Source organism: Pyrus communis, chromosome 2, assembly GCF_963583255.1.
Source record: "Pyrus communis chromosome 2, drPyrComm1.1, whole genome shotgun sequence".
In the NCBI taxonomy this organism is placed as follows: Eukaryota; Viridiplantae; Streptophyta; class Magnoliopsida; order Rosales; family Rosaceae; genus Pyrus; species Pyrus communis.
The window spans coordinates 6,989,450-7,001,347 of NC_084804.1; the positions used below are offsets into that span (position 1 = coordinate 6,989,450).

General features: G+C 33.3%; 1 protein-coding gene across 3 annotated transcripts; it reads right to left on the bottom strand.

Annotated features, from left to right (window-relative positions):
- Positions 1-2,270: 2,270 nt before the first annotated feature.
- Positions 2,271-11,574, bottom strand: LOC137725391 (protein ROOT HAIR DEFECTIVE 3 homolog 2-like). Of its 3 annotated transcripts, XM_068464055.1 has the most exons (20): positions 11,286-11,574; positions 11,119-11,185; positions 10,837-10,939; positions 9,577-9,647; positions 6,785-6,848; positions 6,586-6,660; positions 6,313-6,360; positions 6,163-6,225; positions 6,014-6,070; positions 5,605-5,763; positions 5,449-5,517; positions 5,257-5,348; positions 5,090-5,168; positions 4,650-4,812; positions 4,390-4,514; positions 3,580-3,848; positions 3,387-3,483; positions 3,158-3,283; positions 2,663-2,767; positions 2,271-2,536 (listed from the first exon to the last, which is right to left on the bottom strand). In XM_068464055.1, the coding sequence occupies exons 1-20, from the start codon at positions 11,434-11,436 to the stop codon at positions 2,423-2,425; spliced, it is 2,097 nt and encodes a 698-aa protein (XP_068320156.1). In that variant the 5' UTR covers positions 11,437-11,574; the 3' UTR covers positions 2,271-2,422. The 3 variants fall into 3 exon arrangements, with proteins under 3 accessions (XP_068320156.1, XP_068320157.1, XP_068320158.1); XM_068464056.1 differs by lacking the exon at positions 6,586-6,660; XM_068464057.1 differs by lacking the exon at positions 11,119-11,185 and having other exon boundaries at positions 11,286-11,424.
- Positions 11,575-11,898: the final 324 nt, after the last annotated feature.

The window sequence follows — 11,898 nt, forward strand, 5'->3', positions numbered from 1 at the left end:
GGCTCGGGTTTTTGTTAGAAAAATATATTGTTGTGGGTTTTATGGAAAAATTAAGAGGAAATTAAGAAAAGCATTTGGTAATCTGCTTTTGGTTATCTAAATTTCAATTCATTTGTTTTAATTTTACCCGGACTTTATTTCATCTTCAAATGCCTTCTTCGATTTCATTGCACTTTGTTTTGGGGAACACAATTGCAACTTTCAAAAGAAAAATCCATTCCCATTGGATAAATTGTCAGCTATTATACTGAACAAAAAGGTTGGTTTCTTTAGTTTTTCATTTTTTTTCCCTTCAATTTAGAACGTGAATTTGCATTGTCACTTTGGCTTCACATTGTTGGTATGCAAAGACGGACTGCAAACAATTTTACTTTTTTTTGTAAGAACTTCAGCTATTTTCAAAATGTGAAAACAATATGCATTCCCTTATATTCCAATAAGCATCGAGACTATAATATTTCTTACAGGAAAAGAATAGATTCTATGTTAGGAAAATAATAGATCCTATATTTCTTTGAGGGACAATTGTTACCACTTCTTCTTTCTTGATGGAAAATTGTTGCTAATTTGTTTGTGAAATTTTACCTAGGTTTTATTTTTCCTTATTCTTTTTGTGTTTGTTTTTCCCCTTTGGTTTTATTTGGAATTATGGAATCTGGGCGGGGTGAGCAGGATAATAGTAGTGGTTTGTTTGTGTTATTTTTTGAATTTTGATAGGTTAAAGAGCAAAAGTGCTGGCACGAGCAAGAAGGCTACAAATGATCCAAATAATCCTAAGAAGCCTACAAGTGCCTTTATCGTTTTTATATGATCAACGTTGTATCTCTCTCTCTCCCCAAAGCGATCGTTTTTTACTATGATTTAGTTTTTGTAATTATATTTGTATAAAATTTTCATTCAGTTTTATATAAGCATTTCAGAGTGAAATACAAGAACCATGCATCCTAATAACAAATATGTCGTCGTTGTAAGTCAATCTCATCTTATGATCCACTCTTGCCTTTATCAATTACCATCCTATAAATGCAACATAGTCTCCACTCTCTCGCTCTCTTGAAGATCCTTCTTCCCATTTTCTCCCAGAAAGGATCAATGCCATCAGCCTTGACTAAGCAGCCACCACCACCTTTACATTGCAGTTGCACATCAAACTTAGAACACACATGGTATATATGTCTCTCACATCTCAAATCCTTTCTTTTACTTAAATTTTTATTAGATCTTACAGAAGCGTTTTAATTTTTCCAGTATTGTTACTATTACATGATTGCTACTACATATACTCATCTTTTTAGGTGGTTGGGTTTTTTTCTGCATGCACAGATTAGATTTCCAAATTTTTTTTTTCCTTTTTTTTATTTTTTATAATTCTCTCTCATTTTAATAAGACCAAAATGCAAAAAGTAAATTTCAAACATCCTTGCAGACCAAATTCATTACTTTTAACCATGCACACAAGTTTGAGCATAATTTATGAGACCACTTCAGAAATAACATATTTTAGCCATGCATAAAAGTTTGGACAATCTGCTACTTATTGCTCCTTTAACTCTATTTCTCATATTGAAGACTCAGGGCAAATATTGAAGAGAATTCGACCACTATTGACTGCTCTTTAACTCTATTTCTCATATTTAATACAGTAGCTGAGCAATTTGGTAACATAGTTCATCCTGGTACAACCTTATTTTCGTTAATTTTCCAATTTATCTCTTTACTCGGTCACCTTTAAGCAAATCGTAATTGTGCCTCTACATTTAACTGCTCATTGCTATTTATGTTAGCTGCTTATTTTTCATTGGGATTGGTTCTAAAATTCGAATTTGTTTGAGCAATGACAAACTGGAATTGATTTTGAAATTCTATCACTATGCAAAAATTGCAAAAGGGCTGATCAAACGAAACACATAATTTCGATACAACTGGCTAAGGCATTGGAATTCCATCATTAGTAATTTGAAAAAGCCAACAAAAATCCTTGCTTTTAAGCAACATACTGATGAAGTTGACCCAACCTAAGATAACCAAATCTATGTGCATATATATATATATATATATATATATATATATATATATATATATATATATATAATTAAAAAAAGAAAAAACTGTTGGACAATTATATATACATAGTTCATATCAAAATTTATTTACATAGTTCACATGGAAATATAGGTGTTGGTAGCATAAGCAAATACACAACTTATTTATAAAAATTTCAATTTCTGTGCGACGTTTTAAGGCAACGTTTTTATTTATACACAAGTGATATTAGTGAAGATAGATTCGAACTCAAATGAAAGAGAGAATGTTTTTAACCAATTTAGCTACAAACCAGACAAATTTAACTACGAACAAGAAATAAAATCGGACATTAAACTACTAATTCTAACTGATTCCCAATCAATCAATCTAGTATTGATCAACTAAAAACTGGTGGGATTCCGATAACTGCGAGACCCGTATTAACCACAAGCCCTGCCGCACCAATTGCTAGTTTCGCTCTAGTCATACTTTTACGGCGCTTGTGAGCTTTCTGAAAATACAAAGCAGCAAATTAAGTATTATATTAGCTTGAGTTAATTCCCCACTATCTCTATAAAAGCTTCACGATATTTTCAAGTTAAATGTAAGATAAAAACTGATTCGTTATAAAATATACCACGGTTGAAGTGGCTTCCTCGATATGTTTCTGAGTCTCTTTTTTGAACTTGTCCCATAATTCTTGGCACCGCACCGGTGTGAATAGAGTATCCTTTGAAGAAACCTAGTTCAGAATTAATTCTCAATAAGAAACCGCTAGTTCAATTATATATATATATCCTATCTATATCTATACTTCCATATCTATTAATAAAATTCTTATCGACAAGAAAACTAATAAAATATAATTACACCCTTCCATGCATAATCGAAAGAAAATATTAGCAAGAAAAAAAAAACCTATGGGCAGTAATTTTGCACAAATTTTTTTTTCCTTCCCTCGCCCACATATGTAACCAAAGTTTTACTCACTCACTTTCTCTCTCCTACTTCCTTCTTTTCTTACTTGTTATTTTAATTTCCATTCAATTAAAAATCTATCTTAATCTCATTTTTTTTTAAATTGCCATATATATAAATATATAAACGAAGCAAAACATTAAATTAGTAATACATTTTCCCAACTCGAGGGAAGAGAGTCTTCAGTTTCTTTCGTTAAACAAGAAAAGAGAATTCCTTCAACATAATTTGGTTTCTCATCCAAGTCAATGGTAGCCATAACCGCCAAAATCTTAAGGGACTGCACAAAAAAAGAGATGAAAAAAAGTTACTAATTAAACAAAAACACAATAATGTTAAACTTCCGTTGATTAATAATAAATTAAGTTGTTCTCAGTGATTACAGCAGAGCTGGCTTCTTTTGTAGCAGCTGTGATTTGCTTCTTCTTTTTCCAAACCCTAGGCTGTGAATTGCTATCGTAACAGAAGACGATTACAAACCTGAAAATTGTTAACCAATTAAACTGTGATAATTAAGCAACCAAAAAGATGACAAGAGTATATATATATATATATATAGTGACAAATTTGCTTTACCTCTGTTGCATTTGGGTCAAAACTTTATTATGAACGATATTGTATCTTGCTCTTTTCTCCACCTCGTTTCTGGCAAAGTTGCTTAAATCTTGCCCCATTGCGTTGAATTCTTTTTCGTTCAACTTAAAACTAACCTTTATAGATATTAACCTTGATATTGCCTTTTCAGTCTCAAGCTTAAGAATCCTTCTTATTGAAACCCACATGCCTTCTCCACCATTCCCAAACTCAGGGTCTGCTTGACTAGTTAAGGATGCAACAAGTTGTTCCTACGGTCAACATTATAAAAAATTTCCCAAATAAGTAATTTTATTTTATTTTTAATACAATTATATGGTTTATACTAAAGGGTGGTGGGATTTTTCGGTTAAGCCACACAATGACCAAGCCATAATAAATTGATATCAAACTCGTCGTCCACGGGAGTCGAACCTAAGAATTCATACTTACAAATGGAGAGAAAATACCACTTACCATAGTACAAGTAATTTGAGTAACAGTACATAATCAACATATAATTTACCCTATTTAATAATTCTATGTACTGAAACACATAGAACTGACTCCATTGAATTTAGTATGTAATAGAAGTTCACCCTATCATTGCTCATACATTGTCCAATAGTCTTTAATAGAGTTAATTAATCAGTGATTTGATGCCAACCAAACTCAAGACTTGTTGGACTTTAGATGTCACATAAAATCAACAAGTTACTAGAATACAGTCTCTAATGGAGATTGACTCTATCATTATATGTGCGACTCACATATATTAGACAATGTGTCAGGAATGAGATTAGTTTTGTGTACCTCACATTTGACCTTCAATTCTGACAACTTTGTACTATGAATACATGATGCTGCATGTACTATATCACGTTGAAGCTTTTCTACAATGCTTGAAAAACTCCAATTACTATGTTGTGCGGCAGCATCTGAAAGGATAACTTAACATGGTTAATTCAACTCATTCAGTATAAGTAGATGAAACGCCAACGATGATGTAATTTTAAAGAAATTTGTATGCCTTGAGAAACAAGTAACAGAATCACAAAGGATATTATATATACCAGCACATCCTTGGCGAAATTCATGCATGGTAGAAAGATTACAGGCGTGAATAGATTCAACAAATCTTTTTTCTGGGTTCAGTGATGCCACCCTCACTTTAAACTCTTCAAATGCTTTAGAGCATAAGTGTCCCAACATGGTATCGTACACAGCCTGGGCAGACTGTACAGTCCAAAGGAATGCAAGATTATGGATAGGAATGGCAATAAATAAAAATAAAATAAAAAGGTCTCTTTTCTTCGTACTCATTTCTTTTCCGGCATTAAGCACATAGTAGTTCTATTCGTACTCTTTTCATTTCGGGCACAAATAACCGTGCTGTAATTTTACTTATTGAGTGCAAGTTTAGATAGGGTACAAAGAACCATCCTAACCTGTAAAGAATAAGTATTTAATTAACACGAAAAATTTAGCTAGAGATGAAGATAAGTAGCCATACCTGCAATGCTTTCGACTCCAACATGTGTCGTTTCGACTTCCTTACACCTTCCTCAAAGTCCACGACCTCCTTGTCATATCTATATGTGATGCACAATTAAGCAAGATAAATATTTATCAAGGCGTATAAATAATGTCATAAGTAGTAAAAACTAGAGTTGAACTTACTCAGAAAGATAGTTGTATAGAATTGAGCTGACCCTTCTACCGAAATCGGGTACAAGACCAGTTAGAGCAGCTTTTTGCAATGCCAACCAGCCCTAAATTATGTTCATGTAAGACCTTTTTCATGAAATAGAATTAAGTAGAAGAAGAATTTCAAAGTGTCAAATGAATTATATTCAAGTATAAGATACATACATTATTTTCCATCAACTGTTTGAATATATCGGTGTAAATCTCTTCACACCGCACAGTGGCAACCATAACCTAATTAAGGTACAGTGTATGCATAAGAGAGGTGATGGCGACAAATGAATTATATTCTTTAATTGGGAATTTTGGAAACTAATATACCTTGTGAGCAGGAAGGTCCAGGTCCTTGTTCAATTTGATTACTCTCCACATCTCCTGTATACTACGAGAAAATACTGAGGCAGGGACAACTCCCTTCCTATCACCAACAAGGCCTCCTGGAGAAATAGAATTGACAAGACGCTGCCTCAGTTGAGTAACCTGCATGATATGTGCAGGCCATACTTGTAAGTATCTACCAACTTAAACTTTAATGAATGCATTTACTTAAGGTTGTTTGAAAACAGTTTTCAGGTATGAGTAATGTTTCTCCTGATGTAAATATGTAAGTGCAGCACTTGAAGATGCTATAACGCACCCCATGAATTAAAACCCAAGAAAAGAGCAATGTAAAGGGCAATATGATTTTTTGACATGATGAATTGCTTCTGATATTTAATGTAAGGTTTACCTCCTCCTTAAACGTCTCCTCCTTCTCTAGATAATTGGACAAAGCAACTACTTCTACCTTCATTTCAAAAATGTTAAAATCAGAGACAAAGAACACATAGGCTGTCTGACTGTCAGCGAGCAGTGGAAGGCATAAGAGATCAAACTCACATTAAAAAACACAGTAAGCGGGGAATTTTTATGGGCTTGGGACTTTGAAACTGCTTTCCACATCTGCAGAGTGTAGAATATAGATATATATGAGCAGATACAGAAGAAAAAAAAAAAAATAAAGAATGAAAACAGGGACGATAAAACTACCTTCTCTGTGTCTTCCCTTAAGCGCTTCTCCAGCAGTACAAAAGGGGCCTAAATGAACACCCGCAAACAAGACAGGTAATATGTAAACAAATTTAGAATTTTTTCCACGCACTCTTTTTATCCTCATACACACTTTTTTTTCTGACTATCAAACTGAAACAATGAACAAAAATTAATCAAAAGTGTCTAAAGAAAAGAAAATTGACGTGCGTCTATCATTTCTCTATATTTTCATTTTAAAAAACATCATCCTTTTCATATGTTTCTCAGTACCTTTGCTGGCTTGTCACGCACAACAAACATTAACGTCGTTTTCTTAGGGGGATTGCCGCATAAGCGCATCATAACCTTTATATGAACATATTCACAAACATTGACAAAAACCAAAAAGAATATTCAGAAACCAGAAAATGTTAAATAACAACAATGAATATTGAGACATGCGTACATGGTTACAGTTAAAGATGAGCACCTGAAAAATAGTTTTTAGTAAAGGTATGCTCGCAGCATGCTCCCGACAAATATCATTGTACCACCTGTATATAATATCCAATTCCAATTTATGTTGAAATTACTAATTTACATGGATTTACATATCAGAGTATGATTCTCTCCCCTCCTATTCCCATCCCCTTCCCTCCCCACCTCTCACACTTTGTTTTTTGTCTTATTGTCTTTATAAAAAAAATCAATATAAAATGTTGACATGACTTAACCGTAATCATTCAAGTAGGAGGGGAGGGAAGATGAGAGAGATTATGAGGAGAGAGAATCCTTCTCCATAGACATCTCCTGATAAAAACTTTAATTTTCTTATCTATATATGTTCGTAGGGTTATTATTGTAGAATTATCAGAGAGACGGGCCGAAAACCCACTTCCAACAATAATGATACTGTCTCCAACTTAGTAATTATCACCTGCACAATCTGTTATGTGTGAGGTTTTATCATAAAAGACCTCGAGTGGGGTAAGAATATTTAAATTGCTATTTCTCTTTTTCTATTGCTTATGTGGGACTCAACAAGCCCCTTCATGTGGGACTCAATTAGTGGGTCACAAGTAGGAGATTCACAAATCCACAAACTCACCCTACACGCGCGGCCAAGGGGATCCACCCATCATGTGGTAATACGGACCCGCTTCCTGACTCTAATACCATGTAGAATTATCAAATAGACAGGCCGAATGTCCACTTTCAATAACACCGATATTGTCCTCAACTTAATAATTACCACATACACATCCATCGTATGTGAGGTTTTATCACTAAATATCTCAATGTTAGTTAGAGTGAGATAAAGATATTTAAACCATTATTTCTCTTTTTCTATTGTCGACGTGGGACTCAACAATCATTACTACGAACGTACTGTCATGTTTAAAATCTTTCGAGTAGGACTGAAATAAAAACTATTATTTTTTCGAAGGCAAAGTCCTACTCGTATAGTGGCTACTCAATTAGATGAAATCAGAAGCTTTTTTAGAGGACAAAAGATAGTTGCAACCCAAATTCACTCCAGCGTTTTCTTGCTAAACAAGCTCTAGACACAAAAATACATGACAAATAGGAGCAATGTTACAGGTGCACTCATCATATTTTTCATACTATATTTGTATTATTTTCTAATAGAGATAGAGTCCAACACACATGTGGATCGCATCTCTCTATTAGAGAGATGGTATAAAAAATATGATAAGAATAACATTTTGAGACTTATAATCATAATTTGAATATTCATCAGACAAGTCATTACCTTAATGTAATAGTAATATGGCCAACTACAGAATTGAATTATCCCTTACCTGACATATATATATATATATATATCAAGGGACAAATATTTTTACACTTTTTTGTAGTTTTTATATTTGATAACATCCAAGGATTATTATTTATTCATTAAATGACATGAATGCTTATGTGGATTTTAACTAATATTAAAAATAAAGTTAAAACTAAAAAAAAAAAAAATCTGGAAAATTAAAAAATGAAGATAAGTTAAAACATTTAATTAGACTTTGAAAAATGAAGATAAGTTAAAACATGTTTTTATCAGAACAATTCGAAAACAAGATGATAAATACGATAGAAGCTCCATGGAAGAAAAAGAGTAGTCACCTACCATCAAGGGTTACACTGGGTATCAGTCCTATATGTCTGGTATCATGTTTTTTTATTTACAAATTATGTTCTTTGGTTATTATTAGGGTTTATTTTTCAAAAAATGAAGAAGAGATTTCATCCAAGGCATTGGAGACCTCATCGGCAAAGAAGAGGTTTCATGTTTTTTCTATTAGGCTTCAAAAGTGGAGGTTGCAGACCTCTCGATCCTTTCTTGTTTTCACGATTACAACTAGGGTTTTCAAAGTTTATTTACTCGTTTTCACGACTACATGCTAAGGTGTGAATTCAAATCTTGATCTGAATAGGTTTTCAAAGTCTAATTAAATATTTTAACTTATCTTCCTTTTTTAATTTTCCAGATTTTTTTTTTCAGTTTTAACTTTATCTTTAATATTAGTTAAAATCTACATAAACATTTATGTCATTTAATGAATAAATTAGAACCCCTGGATGTTATCAAATCTAAAAGCTACAAAGAAGTGTAAAAATATTTGTAAAAATGTTTGTTCCTTGATCCTATCCCATATATATATTTAAAAAATTGAATTAGTTGTGGTACCAACTCCACATTGAACTTTAACTATTTAAATTGTCTATTTCATAAGTCTCGGTTCATGGATTATCCTTGCAAAAAATTCAATTCTATTCGAAATCATTTGGCCATTTAATTGTCATGATCAAATTTCAATGATTCTAAGAATATAAAGTTCGTCAATTTTTTGAACTCAAATAGATGTCTCAAATATTTCTGATGTGGCTAATATTTTGCAGGGATGATCTATGAGGTGTAACTTGAAAACTAAATGGTTTGAATCATTAAAGTTTGATATGGTATGGGCCCCGCAACTAATGTCCATTTAAAAAAAATGGAGATCCCTTCTCTTAAAGGGTGAGATCAAATATATATTCTACACCCATTTTGTGTGTGATTTCTTTGTGACCTCTATCGTGATTGACATGTATTAATAAACTTAACCCTTGTTACTTTGTCGTCATACACTTAACATATATCAATAAAAAGTAAAAGTCACAAGGAGGCCGCACACACTAAATAAGTATAGAAGATTTAATCTCTGTATATGGCTAAGATGGGCTATCAGTCAAGTAATTCCTGGGGTATCTAGTCAATGAGCTTACATATTTATGAGCAAAATGTCTGAAACGGCCAGCGCAAATAGGGCGATCTGTTTCTCTAATGTAGTGTCATCCTGGAAAAACCAAATTGCAGAGGAAGAAGTAAGAAGAGTGAGTATATACGGCGGTTTGAGCTGTATTTACCATATATAGCGATTACTTATAATAACTTGAATTTGTTCCAACTTAATTTCATTTAAAATGTTGGTTTTTAATTTTTTTTATTTTAAAGTAATGTTAGGTAGATCAATTTTTTAGATCAAATTTGTAAATTATGTATTACCAATAGAAAATAAGCACATTAATCAATCTTAAACTCTATACTTGAATAATAATTCAATCATCAATAGCCAGTCATATGATTTACAAAATTTTGTCACCTTAGATCAAACACATGAGCTTTATATTTGTGTGTCTACATCAAAGATGGCGACGAGTGACCTGATCTGTGACCACGTTAATAGTGTACGACAATTTAGCGTCATAAAAAGTGGAAGTTATTTAGAAAAACACCCATGAGTTTTTCTTCTGCTTTCCAAAAATAACATTAATTAATATCCCTTACGGTTTTAAACTATTTTCAAAAATTTCATTCCGTTAGTTTTTCCATCTAAAAACTGAGATGTCATCATAAATTTTCACCAAATGATAAATTTTAGGGAGTTTTACTGATAGGGAGTTGGGTGGGGGAGAGGGGGGTGGTCACAATCCAGTAGAGAGGGAGAGAAGGGCTGGTTTCACATGACTCTTTTTTAATCTTATATATATAGCCATGTGAAGATGCTAAAAGTATGGTGGGAAATAATGCCACAGAAGCAAAGATCAGAACTGCAAGCATTACTGAATATTTTTGTCTCTCATTTTGCAGAAACCCCAGCCAACAACCCTAATTGAGCACATGACCAGAAATACCAACCTAACCCAGTACCACAAAGACGCTAACTTTCTCGGAGAAGAAGGCTCCGCCACCGCCTCAAACCCCTCCACCCCATTTCCTTTTAATTTTTATACTATTCTTAAAAATTGATTTTTTTTATTTAATCCACATGGTATTACACAATTGGTTTTGTCCTCACATGTATGCCACGTTAGAATGCTAACAGACTTTCCAACCAAAGTGGATGGCAAGGTCGATTTTGATGACCAAAGTAACAGATAAATGACTAAACTGATAAGTTCAAAACATGAAAGATCACACTGATATGTTGCCAAAACATAAAAGCCATTTGTGATAAAAACCTGACGAAACAAAAAGATGATTACCTCGCCTCTCTCGCTGCTATCACTACCCTCCAAATCCATGGCGATGGTGCAAGGCTCAATGCCGATACACTTGGCTATCCAAATGCCCTTTGTTGTTTGGCTCCTGAATATTTAATTAATTATCCGCAAATACTAATTCACACACACACACACATATATATATATATATATAGAGAGAGAGAGAGAGAGAGAGAGAGAGAGAGTAGTGCACATAAGTGATCATGTAGAAAACAAAGCATGCATGCTTAACATGCTTAATTGCAAAAGTCAAAACTAACTAACTTTCCGCTTTCTATTTCCATCTCCTGAAACCCGGTGTCGAAAAGATGGTTCATCAAAGTACTTTTCCCTGTGATATCAAAGCCAAGCCAACCAATTGCAGAAAACTATATATTATTTGTATTCAACAAATTAATATTTTAATTGATTGAAGTAAAAGGTTTTAGTACCTCCACTCTGAGGGCCCATGATGGCAACAACGGCATAGGAGTTCCCGCACTTATCAAACTTAACTTTCTGTACGAAGCTATTGAGCCCAGCAACATTGAATTCGCTGTTGCCACAAATGAGTTGCATGGTGCAGATATCTTCCTTCATCATGACTAGAGTCCAATCTAGCCTGAGAGAGAGAGAGAGAGAGAGAGAGAGAGAGAGAGAGAGATGATGGAAGCTTTAGTGTATCTTGATTAATTATGATGCATGGATATAAAATTAGCAATTAGCATGGTTCACACCGTTTGGATATATATATATAGGCTTACGCGTTGTCCTCGTCAATTCTCAAAATAACTTTTTAAATTTTTCTCAATGACAAGATATTTAATATTGTGGGCAGCATTAACTTATCCCGTAATCAAAAGTTTTCGAGCCGATGGACAGAGTTGACGAATTGGGGTGTAAACTACTTGGCTCGTTTAACAACGAAATCAAAATTGAACTTTAAAATGTCCGGTTTCTGAAACTCGTGAACTCGTAATTTATGAAAAAAAATTGTTGAAATGAAGGATCCCTTGAAATAATATTATTTTCAATCGTCATATTTTATTTCGAACTTTAGTTTGC